The sequence below is a fragment of the Tursiops truncatus genome, chromosome 7, assembly GCF_011762595.2.
Source record: "Tursiops truncatus isolate mTurTru1 chromosome 7, mTurTru1.mat.Y, whole genome shotgun sequence".
Taxonomy (NCBI): Eukaryota; Metazoa; Chordata; class Mammalia; order Artiodactyla; family Delphinidae; genus Tursiops; species Tursiops truncatus.
The window spans coordinates 88,396,328-88,416,330 of record NC_047040.1 but is presented as its reverse complement, the minus strand read 5'-3'; the positions used below and the strand labels follow the sequence as shown (position 1 = coordinate 88,416,330).

The following is a 20,003-nucleotide window of genomic DNA, read 5'->3' as shown; positions in this document are numbered from 1 at the left end:
AAGTGACCTCACCTCTAATATTGGACTTTTTTTTTTAACCACCCAGATTAGTGCACTTTTTTTATCTGCCAAGGAAGTGAAAACATTTCAGTCTTAAAAGCTGATTATAAAGGCAAAGTAACTTTACAGGACAATTACAGAATATTCGTGCCTTGCACTGCAAAAGAAAACAGAGTCACTTATTTCAGCTCCACAGAATGAGAATCTCACAAAAAATTAGTGAGATCAGTGAGGTAAAATTGAATTTAAAAAGGAAACTAGTGAATAAGGCTTATTTCCACTTAGAGATCTCCTTCAGGTGTTTATTGAGTGTTATTTGCAAAAACTTGTAATTCAGCAAGGGGATAACTATACAGATGGGAAAAATTTTGACCTCAGTGCTTTTCACAAAATTCTTATTTTAGGAAGTACCTGAATACAACAGAAGGCAAAATTTAATCCAACCTACTAAAATAATAATGATACTTTTGTGAGCCAGCATATGCATTGTTAGCAGAAAAAAATATATATCTCCAATGCCACATGGGACAGATGATAGTTCAGTTTCCTACAAATGAACTACTTAAATTAGTTTTTAGTAAGTAGGTCATATTTACTGTCCTACTCTAATACTTTTCTTTCTTACTAGTGTAGCATTTTGGGTTTCGTTTGTTGTTTTTTGATTTTTTTCAGTTGGTTTCCGTTTTGTGTGCTTTTTTCTTTTTTTAATAGAGGGAAAGAGGGGGAGAGAGCCCCCTCCCCTGCCCCATACTATGGAGTACACAGTACACTGTGTAAAGAACATTCTCCCATATAGTAAACACATCGCAGTTTTTATGACCCTTTGCAGCTTGACTTCATAAGAAATTTTCAACATTGCAATTTTCAATCTTCTTCCTAGTATGATACCATCCATTTTATTACCTTAGCTGCATTTCCGAACCAAATTCTACTTACTTGTCTGCCTTGGATGATAGTATGTCTGTTTCTTCCTTGATAGTCCACTACTTCCACATAGTCCAAGTAAAGATCTACCCAGTAAACCAATTTGTTGACTAGGTCTAGTGCCAGTGCAGCTGGCTGCTCTGTCTTGGAATCAATTATCCTTGTTCTGTTCATCCCATCCATGTCACATCGCTCCACTTTGGCCACATTCCCATAGTCAGTAAAGAAAAGTTTTCTGTTGAAAGAAAACTAAATGTTAAAGTGGAGGGAGGGGGGAAGCATATTCAATAGAACCATCTGTAAAAAACAGAACTTTTCCTTCTAATCTATTTCAGTGGTTACATCTGTTAGCTTCCCATAACCATTTCCATATAATATCACTCATAAACAGAGAAATCTGCTAATGAATATTGCAGGGCATGAGGGAGCAGGTTAACTAACAACTGTAAAATTTCCCCAAAATGAATGCTTATGATGGGTTTATTTTTGTATTAGGGGAAATGTTTCTTTAAGCTTCATAGAGCCAATACACATATACCGCAGGAGATGTGTACGGCCCATTTGGAATAAGCTTCAGAAATGAACAAAGTCACCAGGCCAGGGTATGTGAGCTATCAGGCTTTATCTTCAACCTGACTTTTCAAATTGCCTGGTAATGCCTGTCTCCTATAAAAGCTATTATGTGGAGCTCAGTGAAGCTATGAGTGGTAGAGAATAGCAAACTTGGAATGGAATTAAGCAGATGGAAAAACAAATGTGCTATTTGTAACAGTGGAAATAAAATATAAATAATTCCCCCCAAACCAATGCCAAATCCTCCCAAATATTCCCAGTTTATAAAATATCATAAAGCAAATGCAGGCCGTTTCTTTTCATTTTGTCTTTATATAATTTTTGAAGAAAAGGCTGAAAAGCAATGTTGACTTCTGAGACAATAAATCCTTCTAGGAAGCACAAACAGCGTCTGTCAAAGGTTTATATACCTCCAATGCTTCAGTGTCTAATATTTGATTAGTATTCACAATGTTTAGTAAACACAAATCAATTTCAATTAACCTGACAATATTATAACAAGATCACCTACTCATGAGAGTAAATTACATTTGTAAATGGAAGACCATCTTGCCTTGACTTAAATACAATCTCAAGAATAATCTGATTTCCAGTGACTGAGCAATATTAAGATTACCTAGAGTATAGAATATTTGATTTTACAAACTTGGTGAATTAGTTTTTAGTGACTTTTCTCAACACTGTTGCATCATCTAACAGTATGGGGTATCTTTTAAGCTAAAGAGTACTTAAACTTTAGCTCTTTCTGCTGTGGGACGTTTTGACTAATTTGTTTCAACATTAATGCGTACTGGTTTGTGACAGTGTGAGTCAGATTTTATTATGAGTATATATTTCCCCAAGTATTCTTGAAAGATCAATTTATCACAATAAGTTAAAAATTATTTTCAAATGACATGTCATTCAGGTGAAGAGCTTTCTATTCCAGTGAAGAACAAAATAAAAGGGCATATGGTGCTATGTTTTATTGTCATGCTAAATGCTCTGACCTCTACTCCTGCACTAGCTCATTCTCTCTCTCATCTCTATCACTATCTCTTCCTGCTTCCATCTTTCATCTCCTCCTTCTTCACTTGTTAATCAGTTTGTTCATAGTTATCTCAAGTTACTGTTACGATTACCTAGTTTCCCTCTTCCTTACCGTAGAACACTGCCCACTATTCATATTATAAGATACTCTCTTCCTCACCTCATACCAAAATGCCTGTCCTTTCATAGTTTCCTTTTCTGACTGGTCCATTTCACAGAACTGAATAGATGCTGGTGTGCAGGTAGCTTGGCTTTGGGATAGAGAGTTAGAGGCTCTGGCCCACTGTGTATAGCATGTTATGTACAGACTATGTATAGAGTCATATGAAGTAGGTGGTTGCACTATCTACAGAGTGCTGAAGAGGAAACATGAGCCTGGAGATGGGAACTTCTCTCAAGTCACATTGAGATGACTTAATTACACGTGATCCTAAAAGGAAAAAAAGAGGAGTGCCAAGCCAAGAAACTTGGAGGCATGTTGTTGAAGAAAGATGACCAAATAAGATCTGAGGTTATGGTCAAAGAGATAACACAGACTCTTATCGAGGCCTAAGAGAGAAAAGTTCCATGATAGAGAATTGGACTGGCTGGCTGGGTCAATCACTTCCCAAAAATTTTTTAAGAAAGAATACAGATCGAGATGTCATTGAATTTGGTATTTGTTAAAACACTAGTAATTTTGGGTACTGCTCTTTGAAAAGTTTAGTTATGGAGGAAGAGTGAACCAGATGATAATGAAGGAGGTCAGGAAAATGTAAATAATTTGTGCAAGATTTTCAGTGATACTGACCAATATTGCACGAATGATTCAAGTGATTCTCATATTTATTCCAGGTCATAATAAAACCGGTTGAGGTAATCTCCCCATCTGAAAAAACTTAAGCCAAAATATGAAAAAAATGTACAAATACATGATTCACCAAAATTTTGCCCTTTTAATGGAAGTATAAAATCAAAAGAACAGGAGGACTTTGGGTATGTGAAATGGCATTGAGCTAGAAGAAACAGTAAAGAATTGGTCATTGTACTTCCAGCACATAGCAGAATAACTAGTGCTGAGTGGTGATGTAAAAGGTGGTCTTTACATCAAATTTAACTTCCCCAGATTTCAGAATACTGACTATGTTGAGCTCTGTTCACTTGTAATTGAAGTGCAAGAAATGGAAGTATTCTCCAGGATGTAACACTAAGATCATAAATCTGCAAGCAATAAATACCCAGAGTCACATGATTATGACTGTGACTATGATTATGTCACATGACTATGACTGTGATTATGACTGTAGATGTTTCTTTGCTTGTTTTAGTACTGTTTAATTTTAGTTTAAAATTATCTATTATTATTACAGAGAAAAGCTTTATTCTCAGGGCATTCTTTAATTAAGGTATGACTATTATAATTATAAACAAAAGCTAAAGTTTTAATTATCTAAAACCTAACTAAATTTCACTCGTGGTATAAATGTAACTGAGTTGAAAAAACTCACTTTTCTTTCTTATAAAATATTTGTCCAAATTTTAGAAAAAGGAAAGAGTGCTCTGTGAACCCCATTGTCTCACTGATCTTAATAATTACCTATGAGATAGAAGAGTCAGATTTTTTCTAGTTTACACATGACACTGGCTCAAAATCCACTGTCGGAGCCGTAACACAAATATTCGTCACACCTTTTGTTTTTAACTCAATATTTTGAAATAATTTCAAACCTACAGAAAAGTTGTAAGAATTATAGAATGAATGTCTATACCCTTCACCTAGATTCACCATTTGTTCACCTTTTCTCCTCTGGCTATTTCTAGTACTCTCTTAACCATTTGATAGTAAATTGCAGACATGACGATTCTCTTCATCTAAAACTTCAGCCTGCATCTCCTGAGTACCAGGACATTCTCCTGCACAACCACAGTACATCTATCAAACTGAATGCGTTTAACACTGATACAATGCATAGCTTTTACTCAGATTTTGCCTGTTGACCAATGATGTTTTATATATTAAAAATTCCTTTTTTTTCTCTAATTTAGAATCCAATCCAGCATCATATATTGCACTTAACTGTCTTTTCTCTCTAGACTCCTTTAATTTTTAATAGTTCCTCAGCCTTCCTTTGTTCATGATGTCACCATTTCTAACGTGTAAATGCGAGTTGTGCTGAAGAATATCCCTATCTTGAGTTTGCCTGATTTTTCTCATAATTCGACTGCGTTATGCTTTTTGAACTGAAATGTAATAGTTTTGTACTTTATTGTTTCTGCCTCTGGGCTTAGAAACCAACAGGTAAGCCTATGCTCTATTCCACAAACTCCCTAAAAAGAAGCAAAGATGGTGGTTTGAAATCTCATTTATTCCATCTTATTCAGTGTTTCTGAACATTTAACTCTCTTAATTTCCAGGGTTCTCAGTCACACTTTCAGCAGCTCCTCCCACCAGAAACCAAGTATCTTTTGCTGCTTCTAGTACAGCCGAGACCCCAGTGTAGCAATCCGTGTGTCCAGCTCATGGTGATTGGTGGAGACCATTCCCAAATCTGTCCGATGCTCCATTCCCTCTGATTTGCAATACTGACATTTCTTCTTTCCCTGTTCTTTCCTGTGATATCAATTATTTTTTATTCTCCAGAATAAAGAAGAAATTGAATTGAGATTGCTATTCTCTTATTCTTCACTTATTTTTTAAATGTCATTCTATTCAATTCCCACTAACAAAAAAATTAAAATAAGACAACATCCCAACTACTGTCTCTAAGATATGTTTAACTATTAGTTCGTAAAGGACAGGAACATTTCTTTCAAACTTTTAATTATTCACCCAGTTCATTCATTATAATTTGGCAGCTGTAGTAAATAGGAGTTTGTCATTTTGGCTTCCTTACCTCATCTAATATGGGAAACTGATTTTATCTGACATCTTTGTTGATTACATGACTAGTCCTATTTTACTACAGATATATATATTTTTTTATACAATTGGGGATAGTAAGAAACTTTGAGTATTGTTGGTAAACTTGCCTGACATAAATCAAAAGTCACAAAGGGAGCACTCACCGACAGTGACAGAGCACTGTGCTTACAGAGTTACGACCCTAATCGTCCTTATGCTTTAAGGCAAAGCAGTCGTTACACATACTGATGTCTTAAAACATGTACTTTTTTTCTTTAGCTGATAAATATAAGACTTACTTGTCCCAGTGATATCTATTTTAAATGATTCTTCCCTACTTTTGTACTTTGTCCAAAAGAACAAAGGGAAATTTAAACAGATCAGAGTCCTATCCACATTCTTTAACTGCATAGTCAACCCTGGTTTTGTGTCATCATTCTTACCCCTAACATTTTGATTATAGCTTAATGATGGAATTTAGACATTTTCAGAGTCCTCACAATAAATTATCTATCATTCATTTTAACTGCTGAAAAATGAAGTTACACAACAAGATTTTGGTTAAGAAATGAATGAGAGGGGAGTGAGACATAAAACTAGAGGGCCACATGTTGCTAGATTAAAAAAAAATCATTGTTCTGATTAGGGCCTAGCAAACCCTCCATGTTTATTAATCATGTGTTAAATTAGAGAATTTCATATCTTTACATTTCAGGAAAATGATATGTATCTTTCTTAGCAAGGATTACATTAGAAACTTCATTTTTCAGTCTTGTTTTAAAAATAACTGTGTAATCCAAATAACATCAATAGTAATACAACTTTATTTTTTCTTCCATTGTATATACAAAAATTGAGCAAGAAAGTGATTTTCTACATTATACAGAGTAATTAAAGTATACTCAGAACTAAAGTAGAAATATTAAATATTTAGCATCATAATTCTAAAATGCAATTGTGAATATTAAAGGGTAATGAGTCTTTGGAGTTAGCAGTTTAAATTCAATTTTTATCAGCTCCTGCTGCTTAAGGGATGTGGAAGATAAACAAACTATTTTCTCTGTCTAGCCAAGACTGTTCAAGACAGTTATTTATTGAGTTTTCCTTGATAGGGGTTTTTGCTTTCATTGTTTGAAAAATCTCTCTTGAACTTGGTTTTCAGTTCATACATAAACACACAGAAATGAAACTTGACATAGACTCCTTCTCTCAGCTGGCTACTCCATATTCTGGAAACATTCCCACTAATAATCCCGCCAGAAGTGTTACTGTATTAGATATGTCAGTCAACATTCTTATTTACCTGAACCTGCCCCACTCAGTTAGTGCTCCTGAGAGGGGCAGCCCTATGTGCCAGTATTATCCCTCCCCTGGTTACTGATACTGAGGCCAAGGGGGGACGTGTGATGGAACTGAAACCAAATCATAGGCTGAGCTGAATCACTAAGACCCTTTCTCTCACTAATCGAAACCAAACAGTGTGGAGCTCACCTAGTGGGCAGCTGTGCTAACATGGGTGGGGAGGGGTTGGGGGCGTTGAGAGAGGAGGAATACCAGAGCCTGTGTAAAGAAGTAGGGGAGTCATGAGATAGAGATGGGATGGCAGGAGCCATGTGGTGCTCGGGCAAGGAGTTCTCTAGGACCCAGGAGTCCTGGGTCCTTTGTTATGTACACCCATGGGAGTCTCCATATCCTCTTGGGAGATCCAAATACATCTGAGCTGGCTTCAGTGGGTTTCTGTACTCGGAAGCTAACGTGCCGGGAGTAAAACACTACATTGTTTAATGTTCTGTTTGAAGATTCAGATAACTCTTGCACTGAACATTTTGAACAATCAAAAATCATACTGCCTTAGGAAATATATATTGAAATGCTAACTCTACATAAAGCAATCATTTTATAATGTTCACATGTAATCCTCATATAACCCCAACTTGGCATAAATACATAAATATAAAATAAATATATAAACAGAAAGCATCTGAAACTTTTTTCTTTTGTCTCCCATGAAAACACAGAGAAGAAGGATATTAATAATGGACAATAATTTTTAAAAACCATCTTTCTTCATTTTTTAAAAACTTAATATATTATTAAAGACATAGATATCCAACTGTCCTTCCTAAATTCAATCTGGCTAAACTCTCTCACAAATTCAAATACAGCCTCTCTCAGTCCCCATCTTACCCCAACACTGCCTCTAACTCATCTTTTTATTATTTTAAACAAATTTGTCTCTTAGGCTTTTCTTTCCATTTGTTTTTCATTCTCCACATTCTGAGAGCTAGGAGTTAACTCAGCAAGTAATAAACCTGCCATTGTAAAAAGGAAGTGATTAAAAAGAGTGGAGAAACAGAAAGATTTGCATATTATTGTATTATTATTTCATTTTCTCTTCATCACATAGATATTTCATAAGTGTTTAACATAGATTGGGACACAGTGGGATTAATACCTAATCCTCTTTCCCTGGATTGACGTTGCCTGACACTTGGTTTATGTTCACTCATTCATGCCTACCAGCCATGGCTACACTTAAATTGCAACTACCGCATCTAACCACCTAAAAGATGATAACATACTTGGCCTAACATTTCGACTCCCAGGCAGCCATTATTCTCAGGCTGTAAATGAAACCTTAGAGACCCATCTATATCTAAAACAAAATTTTTCAATATTCTCACCCTTATTTATACAGGTCTCTGCTCCAAGTGTAGGGCGGCCTAACCTCTATCCACTGATACAAACTCCTCTCTTCCTACCCAAATCCTTCTGATTTGCCCTCTGAATCTCCTACTCTATGATCACAAACTCCTCAATATCCTAAGACTATACTTTGAATGTTCATTCCACCTTTTTGCCTTTACTGAAACTTAGTGAAACTTAGCATCTCTTGAGGTCACCCTTTCCCAGCAGTCACTGAAAATGTGGTTTTCTTACAAGAACCTCAGGAATAGATATAAAATCAGTGCCTTCTCCAATACTAATTCCAGGATATTACTCTCTTCTTATCTTGCACCATCTCCTGTTTTTTGAGGGTCTCACAAATAGGCTGTATCCATCCTCAAGGTGGATTATGTATTATAAAACCCTTCTATAGCTGCTAACAGTCGAAATAAAACCTCATATTCTTAACACTGCCCACAATGGTTGCATGTTCTAGTCTCTGCCTATCTCTCCAGCTCCATCTAGTAATATATTTCCCTGCTTCTAATACCTTGGCCATCTAGCAGTATCCTTCTATAAAATTCTAATACCTTGATCATCTTTCAGTGCCTTAAACAATCCACAAATTTTCTTCCTTTCTCCACTTCACATATTCTGTCTCCAAGTCTGGAAAGTAATTTCTACCATGCTATTCTGATCTTGGCTTTAGTTTTCAAGTTAACGTCAATTTCTATGAAAGACATTTCCTGCTTTTCCAATACCAATTAAGTCTGCCTGATAGAATCACATGGCATTCTGTATTTTTTATCACACCCTTCTTTATTTAATTGCATAAAATAGATACACACATACACACACAATGATAAGGTTAAGATCTGTTTACTAAGTAGACTACAATCTCCAAGAAGACAAAGGTCATATCTGCTTTATTCAGCATTGTATGCTCACAACTTAGCTATGTATCTGCCCGTACTAAGTTTCTCTCTCTATCTATACATCTACATATATCTGTATAAGCTCTGGACTGACTTCCTCATATTGGAAAATAAAATCTAAAACTCAGACTTAAAATTATGTTAAAGGGGCAAAAAATATGGATAAGGCCATTCTAGCATATGAAAATAAGTTGGTTTTCCACATTATCCAGAGTAGCTCACTGTAATTCTCTGGGCCCAAATCATTCGCTAATAATAAATTATGGTTTTGCCTCAGTTTGATTGCATTGACCTCTTTTGCACATAATTCCCTTTGGAGAACTTGTAGGCAGTAGTGATATTAGTTCATGATGAGATTTAGTATTCCTGTGTCTGGCCAATTTTCATTTTTAATGGCATCCCCTCAGTATTAAAGTCAACCTACCTATAGATACCAGGTTATAATAGCACTTGGATGTATTCCTAAGGGGGTTAGACCATCTACTCCCAGAATGTAGCAAAAGTTTTGTTTCTTTCCTTAAAGTAAGGTATTTATATAATCAACAGTAATTTTAAGAATGTAATGATGTTCCCCATGAGGAAGATGGACTGAGAATGTTGGATGGATTAGATAAGGAGATACCAGTTTGGTAGGTATGCATTAGCACAGGGGTAAATGGAAAAGAGGAAAGAGATTCAAGATATATTTTGGGGTCTGTGTCAACAGGACTTGATAGTTAGTTAATTGGGTGAAAATAGGATGATTAGAGAGCAGCATTCTAGTACTATAATAACTTTCATAAAATATATTTATGGAATATATTGAGCCTCCAGATTTTTCTCAGGAAGTCTGCCTGTCTGTAAGATCTCAAGGTGTCATTCCATTTAATACGAAGAACGCATTTTACAGTTTGGGCATATTACTTTTCATGACCAAGGGCAATGCTATCTTAGGACTCCTTCGGGGGTCAGGATGCAGGATGTCAGTACTCAAAAGCTCATGCTCAATATACTCGATTCATGTGGAACAGTAGAATATTTGCAGCAATATATTCGACGTGAAAAAGTTGCACTTTGAAACATGCAGAGATGTATAGCCTAATTTCTGCACTTAAGGAAGTCCTACTGGTTTATAAAGGCATTTTTCTGAGCTGAAATAACACAGATGGCTGTCTCAGAGGCAGCTAAGGTAAGTATCCATGAAGTTGTAGACTGCTGAACAAAACTGGTTCACTGCTATGCTAATTACCAGTTAGTTGAACTGTCAATTTCTACTTTAAATTCTTACTAAATGGAGGAAAAAATAGCATGGTGAAAATGAAACTTTAACTACAGCATAGTTTTTTTTTAATATATTATTTATTGTTTATACTTGTGTGCCCATCTCGGTTTGCTGTTGGAATAATATGTACAATAATATTGCAGTGACAATAAAATCATATGGTTACGTAGATAAAACCACACTGTAGAAAATAAAGATTTCTTTGATGTTCACTTCCCCAGCTGCGAAGAGCAGATATACTTGGAAAAATAAGGCAAACCTCCTATAAAGCAATAACTTCTTCATAAGTGACATTATTCAAATTTCTTGATTTAGTTTTAAGTAGAAAGGCAGGATCAAGGGCAGGCTAAGCATGGCTAAGACTGCAGAGACCAAAGGAAGCTGATGAAGGGAAACAACTGTCCTTGTTCAGTTGGCAAAACAGGTATTTTAATAATTGATAGATGCTGTTAGACCAGGGTTTCTTGACCAGGGTGACCTTTAGGGGTTCCATCGACAACCAGTTTTGTAGGCTGTACAAACTGACAAGTATGCCAGCAAATATGTATTCCTATAGGTGTATTTTTTGGACAAAGGGTTAATACTCAGAAAGGTAAATATCCATGTTCTGAAACAGTGATCCTCAAACTTTACTGTGTGCAATAATCATCTGGAGAGCTTGCTGAAATCTCCAACTTCTACAATCACTGTGGTGGGAATTTGAGGAGTATCTAACAAAATTAAATATGCATTTAAAATCTCTTTCATCCAGCAATATTTGTTTCAGAAATTCATCTTGAAGATGCATCTTCACAAGAGACAAGACATGTACTGTTATTCACTATGACATGATTAATAACGGCAAAATATTGGAATATATTTTTTATCCAGTTCTCCCTTCCCCTCCCTATCCATCATTTCTTCCTAGAATTTTTTTTTTTTTTTTTTTTTTTTTTTGGGTACGCGGGCCTCTTTCTGTTGTGGCCTCTCCCGCTGCGGAGCACAGGCTCCGGACGCACAGGCTCAGCGGCCATGGCTCACGGGCCCAGCTGCTCCGCGGCATGTGGGATCTTCCCGGACCGGGGCACAAACCTGCGTCCCCTGCATCGGCAGGCGGACTCTCAACCACTGCGCCACCAGGGAAGCCCCCTAGAGATATTAATTTAGCACCTACTGAGCTCAAGGTTCTGGGAATACAACAGGAAATTCTAAGGTATCTAACCTCTACTTCTAGAGGGAATGAGGAGCAATATCACTGAAGATAAATGAGCTTTACAACTTATGAATACTCAGAGATGGTTGGGTTGCAGATTGTTAATTGATAGAATCCGTATCTTCTAACAAACTCTTGTTAGTGTCATAGTCAAAGAATTAAAAATAGGCTATTCAATCATGGTGATCTTTTCCCAATTTTAGTAATTTCTAACTTGGAGGCCAATTAGTTTTGCAAAGAGAACAGATTGTTTAAATCTTGTATTAGAATTTTTCCTAGAAAAGTCGCAGGTTATTGTTTGCTTCTCACCCTTCATGACATTTTTCTTCTACATCAGTGTCTATAATATTCACCTTTCCATGTCAATTTAGTAAGCTATAGTCTCCAGTTTTTCAGTCAAACACCAACATAGGTGTTACTGTGAAGGTGTTCTGTATATGTGATTAACATCTAGAATCATCTGACTTTAAGTAAAGATGATCCTCAATCATCTGGATGGGCTTGATTTAATCCGTTGAAAAGTTTAAAAGCCGAACCAAGGTTTCCCTGAAGAAGAAATTCCAAATGTGGACTGCAGCATCAGCTCTTGTTCAATACTTCCAGCCTGCCTTCCCAACTGCCCGCCCTAAGCATTTTCATCTAACTAGCTAGCTCCCACAACTGCATAAACCAATTCCTTACAAGAAAACTATACATATTTATTATTCCTACTAGTTGTATTTTTTTTTTTCTGGTGGAACTCTGACTGGCACAGTGTCTAAAAATTATTTAGGAGAATACCTCTCCATTAAGTAAGAATTTAAAATAGAAATTGACAGTTCAGCTAACTGGTAATTAGCATAGCAGTGAACCAATTTGGTCAGCAAACCAAAAGGAGAAAAAACAGGTCCTGAGGACATATTCTGGATCCTTAAATCCAGCCATCCAGCCATGCCGAACGAAGTCAGCACTGCTTGTTTTATTCAGGAAGCTGAGCCATTAAATTTCTCCTTTTTGCTTAAGCTGATTTAAATGGAGTTTTCTAACATATATAACTGAAAAATTTTTATATGATAAATATTCATTGTTAAGGTAAATGGTAGCTGAAATACCTATCACCACTACAGGAGAAACAGAAGTCAAATGTTCTACTGACAACAAAGGCATTGTGAAATTATTACTTAGGAAAGTTAGCAATTTAAAAGACAGATATGACTACTATAAAATAATTTTGTTTGATTTAAATAAAAACTCATTTGAGTAATCAATGATTTTTATCAATACTCAGAAAATTCAGAAGTTTAAGATTACAATATCTGCAATTCCAATAAATGCTCCCGAACTTTATTTTGCTTTGCCACAGGGAACAGCACAAGTAAAGTAAGTTCATATCCCATTATGAATAAAAGCAATGAGCCATTAGAAATATATGTAATCTCCATCTGCCAGTTGACCTGTTTCATATATATATATATATATATATATATATATATATATATATATGAAACACACACACACATACAGATAATCCCTGACTTAATTATGGTTCAACTTATGATTTTTTGACTATACAATGGTATGAAAGTGATACTCATTGAGTAGAAACCATACAGTAGCCCCCCTTATCCATGGTTTCACTTTCCACGGTTTCAGTTACCCACGGTCAACTATGGTCCAAAAATATTAAATGGAAAATTTCAGAAATAATTCATAAGCTTTAAATGATGTGCCATTTTAATAGTGTAATAAAATCTCACACTGCCTTGCTCTGTCCCACTCGGGACATGAATTATCCCTTTGTCAGCACATCCATGCTGTATATGCTACCCAACCATCAGTATAGTAAAAGAATATATATAGGCTTCAGTACTAACCCCAGTTTTAGGCATCCACTGGGGGTCTTGGAATTGTATCCTTTGCAGATAAGAGGGGGCTACTGTACTTCAAACTTTGAATTTTAATGTCTTCCTGGGCCAGCAATATGTGGTACTTACTCTCATATGATGCTGGGCAGTGACAGCAGTCACAGTTCTCAGTCAACCACATGATCACAAGGGGAAACGACCAATACACTTACAGCCATTCTGTACCCATGCAACCATTCTGTATTTCTTTTTCAGTACAGTAGTCAATAAATTACATGAGATATTCAACACTTTATTTTAAAATAGGCTTTGTGCTGTATGATTTTGCCCAACTGCAGGCTAACGTAAGTGTAAGAAGTATTCTCTCTTTGCTCATATCTGACCTTAAACTTCTCACAGGGAATGTGTTAAGGCCACTTTTAAACTACTATGTTAGGTAGTGGGTCTGCTAACCAGAAATCAGGAATGCTAAACAAAGATTTACTTCAAGTGATGCTATCCAAAGGAAAAAAAAATCAAATTCAAAAGGCAGTGGTAAATTGTACCAAATGAAAATAAACTCTGAGCTAATGTTGACCTCTTTACTACCCTGATGAAATTATATTTTCTCCACCTTGGATAGTAGAATTAGTAAATTATAATAAAGGCCTGAGAGATGAAATGTTTTGTCCAGTATCATATATAGATAATTAATTACAAGGTTTGGTTTAAAACTCCAGGTCTCTTCATTTATGGAAATGTGCTGTGCTCAACTTCCTCTCAATATTTCTCTGTTCTCCTGTAGTGTTACATGCTTAAAAAACTAAAATTCCTATAGTTCTAACTATATTGAATTTTAACTATCATTTATAAATACCAAAAACAGTATTTAGACTTTCTACCTTGCTTTTCCAAATAGAAAGTAAAAGTTTTGGGAAAAGTAATCAGTTGTGTCTATAGTATACAAAATATTTTTGTCTGATAAACAAATGATAGCAATACAACACTGTACTTTTAAGTGTCTGCTGGAGTATTTGGACCATTGAAATAACTGTAGGTAGAGCTCTAATGTGCTGAGAGACTGTGAAAGGTTAATTGATGCATGTGCATCAATTTTCCTCCATGTGCAAATAAAGATGATAACACTCATAAGTAAAGTGCGTCAAAATTGCTAACTGAGAGTGAGCACAACAGACTCACAAGCTTTTTTGTATGTGAGCACACTATATAACTGTGCAAAGAATGATGCTCTAAAAATCTGTAATCCGAGTTTGTTTTTTTTTTTCCATCTTCCCTTCCTCTCTTCCTCTCCCTCTTTTAATCAATAGTTATGAGAAGTTTTTTAAGACAGATTTCTCCATTTCCATTAGAACCTATACCAGTATGTACATAAATGCTCATCTGAGTGTAATCATTAAAGTGAAAGTTAATTGGTTAAAGTTAAAGCACTGAGTTCAGGTAAATTCATTTCATGAAGAAATCGTCAAACTCCTTGTGAAAGATAATCTCACTTATGAGGTATACTACACAAATTATTTGAAATCCAGTATTAGACTATAAGCAATTTAAAAGCAAGGACTACTTACAAAACAGAAATAGACTCACAGACATAGATAACAAACATGGTTATCAAAGGGGATGGCGAGGGCAGGGAGAGAGAGAAATTAGGAGTTTAGGATTAATATATACATACTACTGTATATAAAATATTATAGATAAACAAGGACCTACTATATAGCATAGGGAACTATATTCAATATCTTGTAATAACCTTATAATGGAAAAGAATCTGAAAAAGTATATATATATAAAACTGAATCACTTTGCTGTTCACTTGAAACTAACAAAACATTGTGAATTAATTATACTTCAATTTAAAAAATGTTAAAAAAAGCAAAGACTACAATCTTTACAGTATAATCTTAAAATCAGATATAAATCACTTCCAATTTTTTAAGTATCTGACCAATATCATGAAGTCTAAATTTTCACCCCAAAATACCCAACTAATATTTGTCTAGTGCCAAGTAATTTCAACTCTGATTCCAAGTAACTATTTGATTCTGAGGAAGTTACTTAACTTCTAAGCCCCAGCTACTTCGTAAGAAAAATTATAAAAATAATGCCCAAGTAAGAATGCATTTTGCTGAATTAAATGAGATATAGTGTTTAGTATGTAGAAGATACTCAACCTGAACATGTTTTCCTCCTTCCTCTGTTCCACACTTCTGATTTCACATGAGGATGCTGTTTCTTTTTAATTGAGGGTTTGGGGATAATAATAGGAAATATTGGTAAGTTTATATACGGATTTTCAAGTTATACATGTCAGTTTTCTGGAGGAATAAGTACTTGCCAAAAAAACTCTGATTTTGGGTGGTAGTTGGGGGGTAGACGTAGTTGATGAGCCTCACTTCCATGCTAAATAAGCTAATGAATCCAAATATTAATTGAACATTTTAGGCTACAGAAGAGAAAAGGAGATGCTGCTAAGAGGCACAGTACAACTTCAATGGAATAAATGCTTGCTGAGCCCCAGTAATGTGCAAGCACAGTGCAAGGTACTGACGGTAAAAGTCAAAGAAGGGCCCTCTGTCTACCATCAAGCTTTCATAATCTCCACAGCTTTGCTAGAAACTAGCTATAAATTGAATATGTTGAGAGCTCTTTGAGAAAATACAAGTTCATTCTTCAAATAAAAGGCCACCACTGGATATAATATAGTTAAGATTTTCATAAGGAATTTTGTGGAATTGTATATTTAAAACTACTTACCATTTTTGTCTGAATAAAGATCTGATTTAGTAATGACAAAGGAAAAAAGATAAATGAAAACTTCTCTGGATGAAACGTAAAAAAGAAAGATCTCTATACATCCATTCCAGGATAATTCTTCTTTTACATTTGTGAATAGTTGGAGAGGAATAGCACACTAAAATCTCCAAGTTAGCAAATCATACTAAGCTTTTGCTAAAAGAATAGTGGAATGCCAAGCCAGTATGCACAAACTGTAGGAAAAATCTCAAGAGGCTATAGCTTGGCAGGAAAATGTTGTATGAGGTTCAAATGAGCAAACTTAGGGTAATGCATTTAGGGACAAGTATTCAAAATTATTTGGATAGGAGGCTGATCTCTGCTCTTATTACTTAGTCAATTGGTCCACACAGGTGATCTCATCTTACTGTCTTTATTCTAAATGGTTTGTTGAGACTACATTCAGAACAGATGATTCTCTGAGGACATCAACCTAACGTGCTGCAGTGGCCAAAACAGGCAGGGCATAATCAAGAGGAGTATTAGAAATAAAATGGAAACTATTATCGTACCTACATAACTCTGGAGAGTTATGTAGTTCCATTTTATGGAAACTATCATGGAGAATTTTAAGTGGAATTCTGTGATTAGTTCTAGTTGCAGTGCTTCTTGAAAGCTATAGTAAACCTCAGTGAAGCCTTTAACATAATCCATGATCAGATGTGACAATAGTGGTAGAGTACGGGTAGTACTGGGGTAGGCAGGTGAGCCTGCCTTGTAGAAACAGAACAAAATGATTGTATTTCTGATAGTGAAGACAAAGGTTGAAAGTAGCTCTGAACAAAACCTATAAAGTAATTGAGTTTTAATAGGCTCTACCAGTCATAATTCACTGTGATCTTCTTCCCATAATTCTTGCTATAGGGGATGGGCCAAAATGGACATACTTATGTGACCTCACACTAATCCTCCCCAACCAGCACCCTTAATAACAAGTGACCTTTCAAGAATAGGAATCTGGCCCAAGAGTAACCAGTACATGTCTTATACATAAACTAATGACCAAAATTAATCAATTCTCTTGGGATTGTGACCCAGGGAGTCTACAACTGTTAGTGGGAAAAAGAAGGAAGAATATCCTGATAAAAAATGTTCTCATAATGAAATCCATTTCCATCTTTCGTCTCCATCAGTCCTTATTAATCTTTTGGTATTGAATGTCCTCGAGAATTTCTATACTGTATTTAATCATATAATAACATCTTTGGTTACCACTGTTTGAGGGGTCTGTGTTCTTATAGTTAAACAAGCCCAACTAAAATACAGGAAAAGCATAAACATGTTAAATAAAACTTAACATACTTATTATTAAAATTGTGTTAAAATAAATGGGGGGTGAAGTGAAGAGTAAGAAAAAGGAATAAAAACAAACCCCAAAACTTTGTCCATTAAATAGTACAGTACTGAATAAGACAGACACGGTTCTTCCCTTATCGTGAGAGGTGCAGTATAGCATGGTAATTAAGATTATGGGCTTACGGTAAAGACTATCTTAGTTAAAATTCTGATTAGATTGTTTATTAGTTGTGAACAAGTTACCTAACCTTGCTATGGCTTCAATAACTCACCTGCAAGATGGAGGAGAAATAAGTATTTTTATATGGCTGCTCTGAGGATTAAACAAGTAAATAGATGAGAAGTTCTTACTAGAATGCCTGACATTCAAAGAAAAAATCTTAACATTAAAAAAATTAATTATTATTATAAGCTAAAAATTAAAATAGATATGTCCACAGAGAGCAAGTTTGACCCAGTATGGACATTCCCTTTATCTTATGTGGAGTCTAAATATGTCATATGAATTTCAGAACAAGCAAAATATTAAGGAAATTTACATAAAAGTGTTTTTAATGTACTGATCACATCTATTAATGGAAAATGTCAGTAATGAACCAGAGAGAAATGTCAAATTTCTACCACATTATCATATTTGGTTGTTGTAGTTTAATTTGTATGTAATTTGCTCTGGTCTCAGCTAAAGAAGGCGAATAAAGATTCTTTTTCCTTTGTGTAATCTGTGCCTATTATCTCATCATTTACCATTTTGTTTGAGACTCATCTATACATACCTTCCATTTCTTAACTATAAGATTCTTGTGGAATAGAATTATGTCTTATATTTCTTGTCCCCCTCCAACTTCTTATTTTGAAAGTTCTCAGATTTTAAGGTGAAAGATTACCTTTTATGCAGATTCACCAATTAAAATGTTGTCCTTAGAGACAAGGAAGGATGAACTAGAAAGCAGGGAGAAAGAGATGGAGGAAAGAAGGGAAGAGAGAGACAGAAAGAGAATATGTATATGTGTCTGTGTGTGTGTTTATTACACACGTCCAGACATACACTATTTTTTTCCTGCTAAACCATTTGAAATAAATTGCAGACATCATGATATTTCACTTCTACACGTATCTCCTAAAAAATGGGACATTCACTTATGTAACCTCTTATGTGCTGAATCATTCCCCCCCACCAAATTCATACATCAAAGCCCTAATGCCTTGAACCTCAGAATATGACTGTATTTGGAGATAGGGTCTTTAAACAGGTAATTAAGTAAAAATAGGGCATTAGGGTTGCCCTAATCCAATCTGGTATCTTTATAAGAAAAGGAAATTTGAATATTATATTATTATATATTATTGTATATGTATAGATAATTATATGAACATACATTTTTCTATGACCAAATATATATTATATATAAATAAACCTTTATATAAATTGTCTCAAGAACCAAAGAAAAGCAGTACTAGGAAAAAGTCTGCACAAATAAGAAGTAAGTCACGTGAGGATTACACACCACCCAGGGGCATAGAAAGGACCCAGCAATGAGCCAGCCCCTTTGATTTAATCCATCTCTTCATGAAGAGACACCTGGAGCAGCCAATCAATGGAAGTTCCTTCAATAAACAGCAGGGTGGTATCAAAAGTATCAGTCATCAGAAAATTGCTTATTGCTCTGCACTCCGATGGGTCTGCTGCTGCCAATGATACATAATATGTATGGAAATGAGAAGAGACTTATTGGCGGCTACTGAAGTGGTCTAAAGATACCAGTGTTTGCAGAAAATAGTCATCCACTTATATACCATGAAGGGTAAATACAGACTTCTGGTGGCAGAAATGCAGATTCATCAACCTGAATTTCAGAGAAATATAATGTAAAATATAGTCTAAATAACCAGACTATCCCCTCCAAACTTTCAGTTCTTGTAAATAGACCGAAGTCTGTTGATTTAAAAATATAATTTAGCATTTACTCAGTGTCACAAAGAAGACTGATGTCTACTCATTTAAAAATACTACTTAGCACATATTCAGTGTCATGCATTCTGCTGGTACCCAGGACATACAGAGAATAGGGTGATGTTCACTACTTCTGATTTGTGTTCATTCTGGTGCTCACTTACCTTCCATCCCTCAATCAGCCTATTAGACACGAAGAATAAAGCAAGGAAGGGACAAGTTGGCCATTCTACCAAGACTTTCTATAAGGAGGGAAAATCTCTCCATTCAGGTTAGACTTTCTAAAATGGATCATATCCCACCTATGTAATGGTGAATTTTGATCTTGGTGTAAAATTTATAAACATTTTTAGCCAGACTGAGGCATATTCACCTGCTTGATGTCCATTCAATCACCAGATATTCGTATAGCACATACTAGGGGACAGCGATGTACAATGAACCAGAGCCAGATAGATAAAAAGACAGTTTCTGCCACCAAAGAGCTCAGAGAGTAGTAGGAAATCATTCATGCAAACAAACAAGTAACACTCAAGATGAACACAGCCCCAAAAGGGAGGAAATGCCTATGTCTACCAGGGGGAATCAAGGAAAACTTTAGAATGTGAAGCTTGACTGAGGACCTAAAGAGAGAGTAGGTGTCTGCCAGGTTGATTT

The 20,003-nt window shown here is 35.4% G+C and overlaps 1 protein-coding gene across 1 annotated transcript in view; it reads right to left on the bottom strand.

Annotated features, from left to right (window-relative positions):
- Positions 1-20,003, bottom strand: part of LRP1B (LDL receptor related protein 1B) — a 1,432,692-nt gene that overhangs the window by 788,504 nt on the left and 624,185 nt on the right. Inside the window, exon 8 of the mRNA XM_073806959.1 lies at positions 937-1,159. Coding sequence (XP_073663060.1) covers positions 937-1,159 — 223 coding nt within the window. The remainder of the gene's footprint in view (positions 1-936; positions 1,160-20,003) is intronic.